Source organism: Eucyclogobius newberryi, unplaced genomic scaffold (genome assembly GCF_026437365.1).
Source record: "Eucyclogobius newberryi isolate DKJ021-1_F unplaced genomic scaffold, fEucNew1.0.hap1 SCAF_15, whole genome shotgun sequence".
In the NCBI taxonomy this organism is placed as follows: Eukaryota; Metazoa; Chordata; class Actinopteri; order Gobiiformes; family Gobiidae; genus Eucyclogobius; species Eucyclogobius newberryi.
Genome location: NW_027315779.1, coordinates 22,697,405 through 22,716,077, shown reverse-complemented (window position 1 = coordinate 22,716,077; position 18,673 = coordinate 22,697,405). Strand labels below are relative to the sequence as shown.

The 18,673-nt window shown below is 39.2% G+C and overlaps 1 protein-coding gene across 1 annotated transcript in view; it reads right to left on the bottom strand.

Moving 5' to 3' along the window:
- Positions 1–18,673, bottom strand: part of cblb (Cbl proto-oncogene B, E3 ubiquitin protein ligase) — a 76,671-nt gene that overhangs the window by 20,837 nt on the left and 37,161 nt on the right. The window contains exons 7-11 of the mRNA XM_072446805.1: positions 11,189–11,326; positions 9,984–10,071; positions 8,680–8,811; positions 1,654–1,854; positions 731–922 (exon numbers count right to left, since the gene is read on the bottom strand). Of these exons, the coding sequence (XP_072302906.1) occupies positions 731–922; positions 1,654–1,854; positions 8,680–8,811; positions 9,984–10,071; positions 11,189–11,326 (751 nt within the window). The remainder of the gene's footprint in view (positions 1–730; positions 923–1,653; positions 1,855–8,679; positions 8,812–9,983; positions 10,072–11,188; positions 11,327–18,673) is intronic.

Genomic DNA, 18,673 nt, shown 5'->3' with positions numbered 1-18,673 from the left:
TGTTTGTGCGAGTGTGAAAGAGTAAATAACTGGACCTCAATTCTATTATGTGCTCACTTCTTTTTTACCTTCAAAAGGCAGTTGTACAGCACCCACCGTGTAATATTGACGATTTACAGGGCACTTAAAGTAAGTGTGTAACTTTCTGGAGGTGGCACGTCACCTGCCTCATTTCATAGTGATAGAAAGTTAAAACCATACTTCAGAACATTGTCAATGAAGACAAGACACATTTTTTGCCATACTGTGGAATATTATAGCCATAAGAACAATGTTTCCATGGAGACGAGCAGGTGGTGACCCTCGAGTCGGTGTGGAGATATAACCTGCTCATAGTAAGGACACTTGCTTTTTACTTTCTAAGTGCAATAAAAACATCAACAATGAAAAAGCCTTTAGTCTAAAATGTTAAGTACATTCGGCTTTAACCGTACAAGTTTGACATTGCATTTGCTGTTGTTGACACATTTGTTTGTTTTTTTAAACTGACAAAACTCATATGGACCTCGAAAGATGAATAAAGTGAAGCACAGTTATAAATCAATATTGCATGTTGCTGGACCTATACCTGTGAAACCACGGCTTTTCACTGCTCCATTCACTGCTGCTGCTCTAACCTTGCTCTCTGAATAAGTCATTCTTTATTCCTGCTTAAATGCCTCTATTCTTCCATTCTGTTGGGCTTTATGCTCTCATTTCCGTGGATAGATGGTGCATGTGTGTAACTGACCTTGGGTGAGGCTGTGGGGCTGGCGGAGGGTGATCGGATGCCCTTCTGAATGAGGTCCAGCCGTGGTGGGACCGGGGGCAGGCCCAGGTGCTGGATGCAGTGGGAGGAGTCTGTAACATGGGGTTTCCTGTGCTGGCTCACAGGGGACGAGCTGGGCGACACCATGGGGGAGTTCTGACGCTCCGGACAGTGCTGTGGACAGGAGTAACACGCCTTCATATGAAAGGTATTTTATTTTATATCAAAAATGTATGACTGTTTTTAAATCTATTTTGTCTATAATACAACTGAATGTCTCTGAACAAATTAAAACTCCACAAATTACCACATGATTGACTAAATATATATGCATATGTACTTCCTCATTGCTTTACTAAATTGTTATTCTAGTTCCAACTGGTAATAGTTTTAGATAAATACATCTTTTAGTTCCTTCTTTACAGGTCTAAAGTGAGTGTTAAATGTAGAGTCCAGTATATTCATATTTCTGTTATTTTGGGGTAAACCTCATTTAAATCTCATTAGTCATGTTGTAGTACTATTTTAGCCCTCAATAAGCCCTAGTTTAGGCCTGGAATAGTCCTGGTTTAGATCTGGTGGTACTCAGAATGCCAATTGTATTTTTGGTGGTACTTGGTGTAAAATATTTGAGAACTACTGGTCTAATGCATCCAAACATAGTAGTAAGTATATATATTTAACAAATGCTTTAGCTTGCCTCATATATATATATTATATTTTTGCTGGGTAGATATTGAATAATGAAAAACATGAATTAAAAATATAATTTCCAATAGTAGTTGTTGATGGTAAGTAATAGTAGTCTTTGGTGGCTTTTGCTGCAGAAGAATAAACACTAACACATTTGTACTGGTGTTTTTCTGCCACAGTTAAGTGGTCCTGAATCTACACAGAGGTCATACCTTCCTGATGTTAGCCAGCCCGTTCATGACCAGACACTCGTCTCGGTCCTCGTCTTCGTCCAGCTCTAGCATGGGGCAGCTGTGGCGGTCCAGGAAGAAGCACTTGTTGCCCTCATTGCGGGGGTCAAAGGGGTCGACGATGATGGGCTCTGTGCCTTTGATCTCACAGCGGCAAAACGGACAGCCCTGACCATCTGACTCCTGCAACAAACATTTACAGATAATAGACAGAGATATTTTGAAGAGGAATTGAATTATTGATATGTGGTAGACTGAAGAGAACAAAGGGCGTTGGCATAAAACAGAATAACACAGTTGATACATAGTGCTCCAGTCCCAGAAAGCTCTAATGATCTATTTACTGTTCATTCAACATTTCAAACTCTTTTATTTGTATAAAACAAAAACAAAATGAAAACAAACAGAACACGACACAGAGAAAAAAAAGTGTTCATTTTCAAATTCACCGCAAAGGTTAGTCTTAAATGTCCATCCAGTCCTTCTTCCCTGTCATTCCATTCCATCTATTGTTTCTATTGCTGGAGTTTTACATCCGAAATACTTTGTTTTATAGTTAAATGGAATGTCGGTGTTGTATGTTATATAACAGGACAGATGATAGTGATGTTCTACTTGACAGCCACAGTTTCTCCTAAAACTCAAATCTGATACTAAGCTGGTCCTCTGATTCCTGTTTGCTTTACGATCAGAACTTCACAAAAGTGAAACACAAGTCGGTGCTGAGCAGTTTGTTAGCACCACTCACTAAAACTGTCAATTTGTCACTTCAATCTGGAAAGGGCCTTGAAAACTGCTGACATAAAGCCTCTTCTACAGAAGAGCAGCCTTGATGCCACATGATGAATGATTACCGGCCCATCTCAAATCATCATCTTTGGGAAAAGTCCTTGAGAAAGTTGTTTATCGACAGCTCAGTAACTATCTTTTAATGAAAAGCAGTTAATGAAAAACAATTTTGATGTTTTTCAGTCAAGCTTAAGATCTCACCACAGTACTCAGACAGCTCCTGTAAAAAAGTACTAATAAGAGAGTAAAGTCTCAGTGTCTTAGTCTTGTTGGATCTCTTGTTGGGTGGGCACACTGCCTTTAATTGGTTCCTATTGTGTCTCAGATCACATGGGCGACACAAGGATTTCTTTGACTAGACTTTATTAGACAGAGCAGTTGAGCATGAAATGGGCACAAGAGAGAAGGGAAGACATACAGTAAATAGTGTTTGACTGTCGGCAGGTGAATATGGACCAGTGGATTCACTCTGTCACTGCATCAGATCAGAGTGTGGATACAAAACAACTTTCTCCAGCTGAACTCAGACAAGACTCTTTGATCCACAGAAACAAAGAGAAAGTGTCAGCAATCACCAGTGTCAGTATTATGCAACTAAAATCTGTGGCTGTGAGACAGGCTCCTGCACAGGCAATGTTCAAGTCCAAGCTAAAGACAATTCTATATGTATATAATATGTGATTGTTTATGTTTTCACTTTTTGTGTTTTTAAAGTACTGGTATGTGTTTTAATATCTGTAAAACACTTTGAATTACATTTGTACAAATCATGCCCTTTAAAGCATGCTTGTGTTTAATATTGATTTAGTGCATAGGTTCTTCCTGACAGCTCCATTACACTGAAATAAGAAATAAAGCAGAAAAAACCCTTTTCATGGTATTTAAAGCAGGTATATGACATTATAACTGCATTTTCTCTGTTTCTGCTCACGTCTGCAGGACACGTGAAAAACATGACATGATCACCACTGACCTACTGTTCTATGGCTCTGTTTTTGCCATTTACTAAAGACGTCTGGCAAAGTCCAGCGAACACATGTTAGTGAAGACCTTCTCCAGGGAAAACGGGTTTGCAACTTTACAACAGTCGCCGAGCACATGTACATACGTATTCCTCCTGTCCGCCCCATCAAACCCGGGTCATAAATAAAAAGAATAAAAGAGGTTTTAGTTTCAGAGCATCTCCTGGCGTTTACTGCGTGCCTGCAATTAAAGACAGACAATATTTGGGGAGAACAAAGCGGCGTTTGTGGCAGGCATATGGTCGGGGACTCGGCAGCAGACGCACCAAAGGCATGTTTGAAATTTAACCCTAATTGGAGTTGGAGGAGAGGGGAAGGAGTGGGAGGTTAAAAGGAAATAAGCTGAATAGTGGGAGATGTTGCGATGGTCACAGAGCATTACCATTGATTATCAACAGACTCGATGGAGCAGACAAACTCACAGAAACACTGGTTCAACTTTTGAATCGCCTGGATGTGTGGTTTCTTTTACTAGCTTCAAAAGCCACATATTTAATATTTTTTATGATTTATCAGTGCTTCTACCCCAGCTTTCTCCAACCATCCAAAGTAGAAGTAGTAGTGACTGATTCTCTACAGAAAGGGAGCACAATGGTTGTCCTTGAGAATATAAAGAACCTTAAATTACTCATCTAGTGCTGAAGTGGTTTGATGGTGGGAGCCAATTATATTCTATTCATGTTACTTGTCAAAAGTTTGTGTTCGGTTCCAAATTATAGGACAGATCATAAGAAGTAAATTATCAAAATCACACATACAGTAAATAAGTATTATAAAAAGGCATAAAGGGTATAATTAATAGAAGATAACAGAAATAAACCCATCCAGAAAATACGGTCACAATTCAATGTAACTTTGAAATATATTAGGTTAGTGTTTGGATGGAAAAAGTGTGTGGTGCAGGTCCCAATCCTCACAATGTACAGCTTTGTCTCTGCTTCTTTCTAAACCTACAAACACACAACATTGCTGCGTCGCCTGCTCTGATTGACCAAAGCTCAAAAAATATATTTACAACAACTTATTTCCTGTTTAAACTGATTATTTAATCAAGTTTTGCAGAAAAAAATGATCTAAAATCATACTGAAATCATGTTAAAAAGTAACTAGTATCTAGTACTCCAGTAACTTTTATGATTTTATTAACTTTGAATTGAAGCTATAAAAATGTACAACTTTTAACTATATATAGAATAGACTTGTGTAAGTATTTTAAATAAAACAGATTGTGGTACAAGCAATTACAGTATGTATTCTGTATTATAATGGAAATATTTTAAAGGACCCTAGAAAGAATAGTGAGAGTTTGACTGCACTAATGGAGATTCACAATAAACATAATAAACACAATATAGTAAATGCAAAACAAATAAAAAATGTGTTTCTTTTACAGATGTATTTAACATGGACATTTTGAAAACGGTTCTTATCAAAAACTATAGCAATGTAAAACAGACAGAACATCGTGTGAATCATAGTGAAACACATAAATAACACAGCGACTTCTAAAATGAGAGATCCCATGCTCCGGATCAAACGCCCTCATTAGAGAGAACAGGAAATGAGTGACATGAACCAGGAGGCAGCTGTGAGGCAGGAGCCCAGCTGACTAACACTGCGGTGAAGGTAAAGCCCGGGGAGCACCCTCTTGAGTCAGTGGTGCTGGTTACTCACAGTCACCACGTAGGAGGGTTCCCTTATATTCTGACTCATATGACCTCATGCTGGGGGAAAAGTACTTTGAGTTGTGTATGCAGTGGGCTCAGCGCCACCCGGCCAGAGGAGAGGGAGGTGGGTCGCGGCCAGTTGTCATAACAGGAAGCGCCACAAACAAACAATAATGATGTGGGTGCCGCGCCGTCCCTCCCGCTGTGTACTCTGGAAAGATTTCACATTAGAAAAGCCAGACTAAAGCCACCCGGAGAAAGCTGCCCAGCGCGGAAGCCGTGAAATGGAACATCGTGAAAGCAGAACAAACAGTGTGGACCAAAAGGCGGATTAAATCGGAGTTTACCAAGACTTTAAAGTGAAGGATTTGTGACGCTGTATATATACGACCTCTTCTAATAGAGGTTGTAGCCTCTGAGGATTTGTATTCTGGAGTTGGTGCGTGTGTGACAAGAAAGAGGCATAAAAATGTTCAGCAATAGACTCTGACGCAAGAGATTTGATAACTGTATTAGGGTTTTCACATCGAGACTGAGCTAGATACTCATTTGATCTATCACGCTCTATTGTGTTGTCTTGTTTTTAATCATCATTATGGTATTTGATTCAGTATTGAGCCTTTACAAGTTTATCATTTTAGCATTGTGACATTATCACATTTTAGAGTTAATGATTATTCATAATAACACTATGTGGAAATAACAGTGAAGTCCTCCATTTGCTTTCATTTAAATTGTCTTGGATTTGAGACCAGGACATAACGTTTTGAATTACTTTTTTTATAAATCTACAGTAAGTTATCATCTTCTGTATACTCAAAAAAGCAACAACATGGAAATGAACGGTTCAGCATGTTCTCTAGGTATGCTGCATTTCGAGCGATCTTTAACCATGACAAATCAATTACTGGAAATGTTTTACGACTGTTACGCACATTCAAATGTATCAGTTCGTAAGAATGTTTTCTGAAGTGACACTGTTTCCACAGGGGACACTAAGCCACAACAAGCATTCAGGAAACAATTCTGATAAATGGAGAAAAAAGATAATTAAAGGAGAAACCAAATGTTTTAAAACAACATCTCATTAAAACCACCCACTGACAAACATGCTCAATTGTGTCCAATATAATTCCGATCATAATTTGACCAGCAAATGCCCCCTGGTCTAGAGTAGGAGGTTAATTTATCTGAGAGCATGTGAGAAGCACAAGGCTTTGTGCAAACTAGATGATTTGTATGAACAAAAACACAACCGTGATCAGAAATAAACATAAGCTGCACAAACCTACAACTTTCTTAAGAGTTAAAGCAGCATACGTTTCTGTGAAAAGCATTAACAGGTCAAATACATACAAAATATATTCTATCATTTTCTCTTTGTGTAATACGTTTTTCAAGCCAAATATATCTAATTTGCTGTTGGGTAACATTGTAACAAAAATAATTATTTAAAAAAAACTGTAATCCCTCATTTGGAGAACATACGGTAAATTGTCGGAGTCAAGAATCAAACTCACGACGCTGCGGCCAGCTGCACTTGGAGCATGGCATATGTGCTGTGTCTTAACCTCTCCACCATCGGGTGAGTCTACAGAGCTGGCCGAGCACTTAAGTCTGCTCAGAGCAGTACAGAGTGGAGTTTCTCAGGCCGGCGCCGCGGACTGAAAATTAGTTTCAGATCGAAGTCTAGATTACTTATGAAACTTTTTACACCAGCCTTAAAAAAAACCAGCCTGAAAAAGCAAAAACACCCCAAATACCATCACAACTTGACTTCTATGTTGGTCTGTTGTTGCAAGCACACGTAATCTCTCTTGGATGACTGTGAGTGAGCGTAACCTTGGTAGTGCGTTGCGATTGCCGGGCCTGTTCTTGGGCGCTGGTCCAGGTCTGCAGAGGATGTGTGATTGTCTGTGGTGCAGCCAATCAATAGCACCGGGCCCAGAGTGCACTATCTGATACGTCTGTGTGACATGTCTGAGGGCGACGCTGTGGAGAGTGCCGCAGATGTCCCGTGTCAAGAGCCTCGCCAAGTATGAATGGCCCGTGTGGATTTAATGTTAATATCTCATTAGGGGAGCTAATTACCAACACGCAGGGGCTGGCAGAGCTTCTGGTGTGCACAGCAACACAGGCCAAACTATGTGTGTGTGTGTGTGTGTGTAAGAGAAGCCCCTCTGGATGCATGAAAACACAGATGGATATATATACAGTATATGCGCTCTCAGTTTTCACTTCCGCTACTGACTGAAGTGGAAATTTGATTAGGACAGATGCAAGGACACAGCAGGAAGCAAGGGAGGAGGCGTTTTCTCCTGCACGATACAGATTCAAGGGTGTTTCCATTCGTCTGCTCCTGATTGACTCGCTCATTATCAAACACAGATTCTCCTTTACGCATGACAATTAACCAGGTTTAGACATTTCCAGTCCATTAATCAGTGCTGTTGGATGGGAGTGCTTCACATCAGCACAACACAATTACAATTCATGGTGGAATACTGAGACGTTCTTTGAGTCTCTGGTGAAAAGTGGGTCAAACATTTCACCTTGGAACTTCTGGCAGACAGGATCCTTACAACTGGATCCGTACAATTAAAAATGATAATAATTGTATTTTTGTGTGGAAATAAAGCTGGGAACCTTCTACATGCTAAAAAGGTCCATACTCAAAAATGTGAAAGTGGCATAACAATGTTGAACTGTGAAAAATGATTAATTGATTTCCAAATGTTAAAGTTAGAAAATAAATATATGTAAGTTTAAAACTGAGAGCTAAAAATGTGGAACTGGAAATCAATAATGAATAAACAGTATCAACCATAAACCAATCAAAAAGGCTTATAAATGCTTTTAAAATGATTGAGTATTGATGAAAGATAAAGTTTGAATCTAACAAAAATATTAATTGAAACTTAAAAGTAATTAAAAAGAAAGTTAAAAAAAGGAAAAAGAATAAACCTTAGAAATATTTGGAAATCAATTCTTTAATTTTCATAGTTCAACATTAAAACATGCTTTTCAGTTTCAAACAAAAAATATATTTGACTTTTGAGGTCTTTGTATCAAGACAAAAAAAATATTTTTTTATAGTTTTTAATCAAATCAAAGGTTTTTAGTATTTTGTCGGTATTATTGGTCGTACCTTGAGCTTTTCCCTGTACCAAAGTGGCACATTTCAACAATACTCCGCCCCATGTGGAAATAACTTCAAGAGATACCACAAATTATCATGTTTTGGTGGTAAAACTGTGGAAAACACCTACACAGTGAATAAAACTGTCCAAACGGATCAAAACTATCTGTACTATGAAGCCACTCAAGAGGTGAAAACAGATAATAATGACAAGGCTACTTAAATTAGATTACCGTGTCATCTGGGTACTGGCTAAATGGAATCTCAACAGGAGTTTTTAGAAGTTTCGACGATAATAACGTCCCCACTACATTTGGCAAGTGCAAACATTCTAAGCTCCACATGCTGTAAGAAGAGAAGGGATCGCAGTGTCATGAAGGCAGAGTCGTACCTGCCAGGCCGTGAGACAGGAGGTGCACATGAGGTGACCGCAGGGCTCGATCTTCACGTCTTTGTCGTTCTCCGCACAGATCTTACACAGCTGGAACGTAGAGCCCATTTCACAGTACAGCTCATACTGCTCCTGTGTGCAGAAGAGAAGGGGCTGTCAGCGTCAGGCCAAGCAGGAGCCATAAAAAAGGTATGCGATGTATAAAACAACCACAAGACAGAATACAATATGGACGAAAAGCCCAGTCATGCAAAAAAACAACATATATTACGTTTTTTGGGGGTAATTTTACAGCAAAGTTATCGCAAACTTAAAGCTGGTGATTTATTTTGACACTGTGAAAGGAGGAAGTACTTATTTAAATGGATCTAACTCATCGCTAGCTCTCACTGCCGCTTTGGCACGTCATTAATGTCCACGTGCATGCAAGTTTTAGAACAGCTTCTTTCTTAACGGCAGGCAGCGTGCAGCGGCCTAATTTTTGTCACAAAGTCCTGCTTTTTGGATATACTCGTTGAATATATTAATTTCCCAAAATAATAATATAGTTTAGCCGTTTACAGTATAGAAAACGGTATAGTGCACACATTTTAAAATGTATTAATTAACATAACATGGTAATATAGAGCAAAAACATAGAATTTCAGCCACAAGGGGTCAGTAGAGATGATAATAATGCCTCTGATTGCTTTGAAGCTTATTTGACACCAGAAAACACTTTATATTGCATTATTCATTCACTGTTGAAGCCATTGCTGCCTTGAGGGAAATGAAGGCTACCAATGTGTGCCCACGCACCACATTCAAACTAGGCACGGTTTGTGTAGTGTTTGGCCTGAGGACATGACAGTTTGCACCAGAGCCACTGCTGCCCCACTACAGGGCCTGGGAATCCCAACAGTCTCCCATCCAAGTGCTAATGGGCATTCTCAAGGTGGCATGGCTGTGAGAGATGAGTAAGGGATTCTTCCAGCAACGTCGCGCTCCGGTTGCTCCGGATATACAGCATTTTGATCCGCTCAATTTGTAATGTGCGAGATGGTTTATGTACACAAATGAGGGGAAGAGTGATGCACACGTGACCTTTGACCAGGGACAAAATATGAGAACTGAAAGCAAGATTTAGTTCAGCATTTTCAAAGGGCAGTGAGTCATTGGGCCGTTTATAAATCCGCCTACAGCTTAGCGTTGTTTTGTAAGTACATTTTCCACTGTGTGACAGAGCCGCAGACCCGAGTGGAGCGCTGTAAGTTTAAACCAGTGCATGACCAATAGGAGCAGCAGCTGACACGCATTAGCCTCACCTGTGTGACTTTGATGTGATCGTGAGGCGTGGGTTCACACAGGCCGCTCAAGTCAGGGTTGTAACTGCGGCCGTCGGGGAACAAGTAGCTACAGAAAAATACATTCCATTAACTTCATTACAGTTTCCAAATTGCATGCTGTGTTTCATGTTAATGGTGCTTAAACTTGTGTTCTATGATGATGCAATAGCACATAATGAGTTATATAAAAAGAACTACCAGGACTAACAGTACTACTACTGAACTCCTGTCTTATGTGATAAAAGGTGAAGATATGCAAAATGTGCATATTGAGTGTATCAATTATATTGAAAATGCAACAATAAGAGGTGATTAATAAAAGTTATGTTAAACTTTTAAGTAAGGGTATAAGGTGATATTTCTGCTCTTTTGTGATAAATTATGCAGAGATTTCACATTTGTTTGACGATAAAATCTCAACTAATATGGTTAAAAACATGTTTTAACACATTTATTGGTCATTTATTGTTATCGGGATACTTCAAATGACTTGAGGCATTTATAAACAGATTGTTTTATATGCAACCAACATCCAATGCCTCTGTGCTATTAAGCTGGGAATTAAATCCCCGGAATCATCACAATATGAAGAGTTTGGAACGTTTTTTTAAAAAAGGACCTTGACAAATACTTAAAACGTCCAATGATTAAGATTGATGCAAAAACTGTATTGTTTTCGAATGTGCATTTGTACTTAATTCAACAAAAAAGAATACACAAATAATGACGCGGACAAGAAAAATGACAACAGACAGCTGGGTGCCTCGTTTCAGCTCAGCCTTAAAACGTATTTGAGACGGACACATGAAAGCCTGTCTGATGGGACCTTTTGTGCCCTCAGAGGTGCTTGGGCCTCCCTGCTTGATCAAACCCAGAAACGCTTCAAACAGAACCCCCACACCAGCACCTTCTTTCCGCCCCGCTACAGCGGAGCCACAGCCAATTGCCAGTGATGGATGACAGCGGTGAAACGCACTGGGCGAAGGATAAAGTGTGTTTGATGTTGTTTTGAGGCTGTCAGATTAGCAGGTACAAAAGTGGCTTAATCCATTAAAGAAGTGGCTTGACTATGCGACTGAGACGGGACTGTAGGACATGAGCGGGATCTCATTTGTTCATTGCTTGTACACAGGGTTTGGACCAGCTGATCAATAGAGCGACATGGGGAGAGAGAGGTTACGTACAAGCCCTCCCTGTAGCCGTCGATGAGGGCCTGGAACAGAGGCTTGTTGTGGGGGATGGTCTGCAGGATGTTGCCGTCGTTGGTTACATAGCCGATGGCCCACTGCCCCAGCCGCGTGCAGCTCAGTCTGAAGATGTAGCTGTGGAGACACAAACAACAGAAACAATGTGTAAAAAGAAGAAAGGAAAGGCAAAAGATAAAAGGTTGCTATAGGGATGTCAGGATTATTTGGTTAAGTGATAATTGTGATTTTTCAGGTCACAAAAATGGGATTTTTTTGTGACCAATTTAGAAGAAAATGGAGACATTTCTATTCAAGCTGTATTCCAAATGTGCTTTTTATGTGGCTGTAACAATACTTCAATTCAAAAAGTTGGGTTTTATTTTGAATGAGAAAATTAAGAATTTCACTTTGTTTTGTTATTTGTCATTATATTCTGAAGTTTCTTCAAAATAATAATCACACTGGAATGCTAGTTTGAAAATGAAATTGGTTTTAAGACCAAAGAAATTCCTAAATTGTTTGGTAAAAAATGTACACTAGAAACATTAGGCTGCATCCAAATATGGTCGTTGTTTTCTACCGTACTTACAAAAGCACTATATAAATGTGTTATCTATTTTATGTTTAATAAAAATGTATTGTGAACGTCCAGTCATGTTTGTGACTTGAGTGCATGATCATTCCGAAGCATCCAGCCAGTCCTGGATGTTGAGACATTTATTTTTGGCTCAACAACAGCGATATCTGATTAGAGCAAAGCTTTCACACTTTATGTTTATCCAACATTGACAGGGATGGATCGCAACAGGATGCTTTAATGATTACTGGCTGATGTATGTGTGTGAACTTCCTAGTTCACGTTGCTCCACTAGATTTTTGAACAACTGAAGTCACAATATTCTTCACTTTCAACCTTTAAAAATAACGTATGGAATTTTCTGAATGTCTTGGGGAGCGTTCAAAGCTTCAACAGAATAGAAATAACAAGACGTAGAAATGCCACGTTTTAAGACTTGAGGGAAGAACATTGCTATAAATTACAGTATGCTTGAATCAACTTGTCAAAATGTTTTCACTGCTAAAATAAATAGAACGTATTGACACACACAGAACTAAACCCACCCTTAAGTTGTATACAGGCTGCACTGCAAAATCGCCCTTCTCTCACTGCACCACTTTGGCAATGAATCGTCACCGACAATTCAATTTTCATTTCATGCATAAATATTGACTGTTATGAAATAAATTACAAAAAACAAGATACCTCTAAAAGGAACAATTAGAAACCTCTTATGGTCATACAGACAGATGCTTAAAGTAGTGATTTTCTTCAATAAATCATAAGTGTGAGCAGTTGGCACGTTGTTAAAGGACCCTGGGAGCGCTGAGTTACACGTGGTGTTGTGGCGAAAAGGCCCTTCTGTTGGACGGAGAACATGAAAGCAACAATCAGTGCTCTGAGTCACTGCACACGAGGACTGGGGGATGCAAAGACTAACCAGATGGACAAGTCAAACCAAACAAGCTATGTATACAACCGAAATACCGCTGACAGAAGTGCTGCAGATTTGGTCTTCAATGAGTGTCACAATTGATCATGACAACGAAGCAATTGATGAAAGTGTTGTGATCAGCAACAGACTGAATTCAGAGGGAAAGAACTTTACATTTTTATGCCCTGGTAAAAGTGGCACTCATTTTGGCAGCCTGAATAAAGAAATCAGGCAATGCAATACTTTATAACTTTTCTGTTGGAAGCTCAGCCAATTGTTTGTTTCCATGGAGATGTATTGCTTTACCTGGAATGTCCCACAGTATGGCATTTAACTAATTGAGACTGACACTCATTTATAAAGTTTGCTTGTGCCATTCTTTGGATTTATACAACTTCAACTAGGCCCAGGAATTTGCTTATCTCTTTGCCAAGCTTTATAGATGAGGCCCCTGAACTGTGGAGAAGTGACTCCAGATTACAAGAGTTTTTGTTTTAAGGGAAAAACATCTGCAACTGAGTAAATGCAAGACAGATAATGCCATACTGTGGTTCATTCCAGGCAGCGCAATAACATATGCACAGAGACAAGCACGTGGCGGACCATCCACCAGAGAAGTACCATCCACCAGAGAAGTACCATCCACCAGAGAAGTACCAGAGAAGTACCAGAGAAGTACCATCCACTAGAGAAGTACCAGAGAAGTACCATCCACCAGAGAAGTACCATCCACCAGAGAAGTACCAGAGAAGTACCATCCACCAGAGAAGTACCAGAGAAGTACCATTCACCAGAGAAGTACCAGAGAAGTACCATCCACCAGAGAAGTACCAGAGAAGTACCATCCACCAGAGAAGTACCATCCACCAGAGAAGTACCATAATGCACCTCTCTGACTGTTGTGAGGAGGATGTTGACCAAAATCAGGACTATTGTGGACTTTCCCTCCCACTCGCTCCACAATGTGCTGGTCAGCTGCACCAGACTGTTACTGCCGCTGCTCCTCCGAGAGATACAGGAAGTCGTTCCTGCTGTCACCGTCAAAATGTGACACTCAAATCCTCTTTGTAAAGGCATCGTGCAATATTCAGTTCACTTGTAAAAAATATGCATGATCACATGTAAATATGTTGCAATATACTATATTTTTACATGTTAAATTAAGGTGTAAATATACGTGTTTGTACTGGAAGTTGATAATAGACAAATCTATTTTATTCAATACTGATATTTAATGTCTATTCATATTTTTGAAAACGATGTCGTCTGTAGGTTGGCTGTATGTCTGTAACAAAAAGATGTTTTGTTCTGAATCTGAATTAAGTAAAGTGTGCATGTGTTCTCTGTGTATCTTGTGTATCTTGTGCGCCTCCACGACAAAATGTGAGAAAAAAAATATGGTAATCTCAAATGTTACACATACATTGCCGATAGCAGTACTGTACACCTTGTATATACTGGTGACTGCTAATCTGGTCACGGTCACAAATTCTGACTACAGTATGACTCCATTTACTTTTAATTGTAGTTATTTTTCATCGTAAACGCCTTAATTATTGCTATTATTCTATGTGTTCAAAGTGGTAAATGCAGCACTGATTACACACTTGGCTCTTGCCCAGTAACAAACCTGAGTGAACTCAAAAGTACTTTACAGAACACATCCCATCACCCGCTGCACGGCTTAGATCATGTTATTCTTCCTCTGGTGCAGCGTGAACTCTTTACCTTTGTCTGTATTTTATAAAACATATCATAAACAAACAATTCCTGGTGCTACATCTTTCAAACGTTATCACAGAGGGACTTCCATGCTCAGACGACTGCTGAATACTAAAGGAAATGGCTCAGCAGAACGGGGGGCAATCTGAATTTCAAAACGATATGGAGGAGCGAAGAGGGATCATAAACGATGACAGGGCTTAGAACAGGTCCTGACCACAGTATGATCTCACGTCTACAGACACATGCGCGCAGCTCACTCTGCCACGGCTTTGACAGGAGTTTCTGCCTCATTTGTTGATGTTAGCAAAGTTATAAAACACTGCCTGAAGCAAGTCTCGGGAAGTTAGAGGATATAAGCCTATGTACACACCATTTTAAAGAATATTATACAGGAAAAACAAGGAAAAAACCAAGCGAAAATGTAACAAGACTTGGCATATTTGCTGAATGTCTTTCCCTCTCACATGCCCATTTCAAGCTACACTGTCTAAATAAAGCCTATGAGCCAAACAACCCTTAAAAAATGTAAATTAAAACATAAATGACAGATTACAGAACTTATTTTAACTATATTTTTACCAAGACATTAGGGGCGGGAAATAATGACATCTTGATAAAAAAAAGACAACAACAACAAATTGTATGCATTATCTCAATAGCAATGCATTAGGAATGTGCTGAAATGCAGGGTGCCTTTAAATGTCTTGGCTGAGGTTCAAGTCTAGCACTTAACGTGAATGCACCGCAAAATAAACCACTAAAGGTCAGAAACATGACTCATGCGAAGTGGTCAAATTTCAGAATAATAAGTTCTTTGAATGGAAAACATCTTGCAGTGACTAAAAACCTTCACATACTGAACATACAAAAACCTCTGAATGTGCCTCATACATTTTATTAGAAAAAAATCAACACTTTCTCTACACCTCAAAAATACTAGTTATTGCAATACATTTCTATTCATTGCTGCTTATTTAAATACACTGATTTGAGACCAGACAGACACATTTAAAGTGCCTCTGACTCACTGAACTAAAATGTAGATAAATAAATGTTTAATTTGGCTAAAAATTACAGAATTGCACATTGTTTAGGTTTATAATTGCACTTCCTGTTTGTAATTGATCGCACTAGGAAATTATCCAGCAAACAATAAGCAAAAACACATCTATTTTTTTTATTAGACAAATACAAATATATGAGAGCGCCTTTATTTTGTAGAATTCATGTTTAGAGTGTCAAAAAAGTTGTTTTTTTGTGTAAATTATGTATACACTTTGACTGGACTGAGTATCCCTAGTGTGATGTCACTTCCTGTCATTTTCTACAGATTTTTCGACATTTTCTCCACAAATACCTACTGGATTGGTGTAAAACTATAATTTATATGTACAACAGGCATAAAAACACCAATAAAGTCAAAATTAGAACATTGTAAAAACCTGTCAGACGTCACTTTAAAGACAAGTTCCAAAGGTGACAGACTTTGGGGGTAAAGGGCACCCGTTTACCCCGGGCAAAATGCAGGAAAGGCTATACAAAAGAAAAGTTGACAGATGAAAATGGTATGCTTTGGAGAACGTGTCACCAGGGAAATAATGACTGGTTTGTGTTAGCATCTATTATAAATGAATCACTTGTTATAATCAACACCTTCATAACCGAAAGTCAGCGCCACAACATATAAAGACATGACACGACCACGCTATGGAGCTCTGTATTCCAAATCTCTCTCACTTTCTTTGCATCTCCCTCTCTGCGTGAGGCGTGTGTGGGTGGAGCCTGTGCCTGTGTCCAAATGCGCTCGTGTCCAAACTCGCCCGACCGACTGACTGACTGGCCGCCCCCACCCGCAGCTGTGTAAAAGCTTTACGTGAGCCGTGTCGGTAAAAACGGCGGTTACATGAATCACTTGGTTATCGGCACCGTATATATATATTTGCATGGACTCGCCGTGCGTCCACCTCCCTCCCACACGCCCACGTCTGCTGCTGTCCTTTCATTATGCGCTCCGCTCTACCGTGCTGCCACACAGAGCGGCTAATCACAGGGCACGGCTTAGCTCGCTCGGGGCGATGCAAACCAATAACCGTATATCGCCACGTCTGTTTTTTAAAGTTACGTGTTCTTCTTTTCGCTAAAAACCTGCCGTGTGGATTTATGGGGGAAAACGCTTTTTGGAGAGACACCAGAAACAATTTGACAAGTCAAACAGTCACTTCTCCAAATGCAAACCTCCTGACACCCAGTCTGACCGTCCAAAATTCATAATGACGGCCGTAATTTTCGTGATGGTAATTAGCAACAATATGCATGAGCAACAATATGCATGCTATCCAGGGGTGGAGAGTGACTAAGTACAAAAGTAAATGTACTGTATTAAACATGGGGAATCTGCGGTTCAGTTTTCTGCAGCTAAAATCTGGAACAGTCTTCCTGAAGATGTGAGAGAAGCTTGTACTCTAACAATGTTCAAATCTAAGCTAAAAACAGTTTTGTTTAGCTGTGCATATGACTGAAAGGATTTTTCTTTGCAGTCTTCTCTTTTATGACTTAAATTGTTTTTAATGAGTTAATTTTATTGTATTTCTGTTTCTGTAATTTCTTTGTGAGTCTAATGCATTTTTCCTGCTGTGTGAAGCACTTTGAATTGCCTTGTGTATGAAATGTGCTCTACAAATAAACTTGCCTTGCCTTGCCTTACTTAAGTCATATTTATAAGTGTAAGTACATTTCACAGTGGAAACTTTTATTTCACTACGTTTGAGACCCGAAATCTGAACTTTCTACTCAACTGCATTTGTAACTGGTACAGGAAAGCAACACAAGTAAAATAAGTGGCTGAGAGGTTTATTTCTAAGTACTTTCATGGTGACCTTCAGGATAAAGCTTATGAGTGCGAGGTGCAAGTGCAAAACAGTATGAATAAACATGACACTTCTGAAAACAAAAAATGACTGCAATCTGTCATCGAGATCAAAACATTTCCAGCTTTGATAGTTTTCAAACTCTTACTTTTGACTCTAAAAGGAAAATTATAACTTAAATAGTTTTGCTTAAATATATTTTTATACAATGCTTTTACTTTTACATGTGTATTTTTTGGCTCCTGCATCTGTATATCTGAGTATTGCCTCCACCACTGATACTATCAATCCACTTTCTACCCCACACATGGCGGCAAGAGACAGAACAAGCTACAGTTTTATTTCAGGCATCAACTCAACAGAAATAGCATGTTTTATTGCCATTTATACATTACATTGAATCTATTTCCATGACTTTGTTCCCTTTATGGAGGCGTACAGCTGTTCCTACTGATCCGCAGCAGTCGGAGCTGATTTGCTAAAATGTGAAACAGAGTTTTGGCTGGCAGATGGGCTAGTGCCTTCGCATGCTCAGAAACAAAGATCCAGCTGGTTTTATATACATACACAACAGTTCTAAGAAGCTTTGGGGAAGGTTAGATTCAGAGGTGCTACCTGTTTATGACACATGTAATAATCCCCTACTGAAAATGCATAAATGTTCCTTATTTCAACGCCGTGGCAGTGGCAGTGAGGTGGTTTGCTAACTGATAAATATTCATGAGCATATGTGCAGGCCGAGGAGATCAATGCTTATATCCGTGCAAATTGGATCCTGAGACACTGTGTTGACTTTCAGACCTGGCTGGGCTTGTGCGCAGAGATAACAACAAGAAGCTGCAAGTCACCAGCGCCGAGGGCTCAAAACAAGTCAAGGGTAAACAAATGTGTGCATTTTACGATGGCTACCTGGCAACAAGGGGTCGTTTGAGTCGTGTCTTGTTTATTCAAAACAATGTATTTTTACTTTTTACTTATTCTTCACTTTAGTGTAGCCTCCCTGTTTTAACTGGAAAAAATATCAGCAAGATGAAAGCTAATCTGAGCTGTTTCTTAGTATTTTAAACCGTTTTTTATGTTGTTTCATTGCAATCTATCAATATTATACTAAATATTTACTTGGACTCTATGTACAACAATCTACTGTATATACATAACGTCATAGTACAAACCACACTTAGAAAGACACAAATGATCTGATTGCTTTTTAAATTCTATGTTATCACAAAGATGTCATTTTCTTGGTTCTTCTTCTTTGTTCCTGTTCAGAATTGCACCTCTGTGAGTTCAATGGTTGCTCACTATGTGCTTTTTTTCACGGCTTAAATGAATTGCCCCTGGTGGGATTAATAAAGTTGTCTGAATGTTTTCCTTTGTCAAGCCTTATTCGGCTTTAT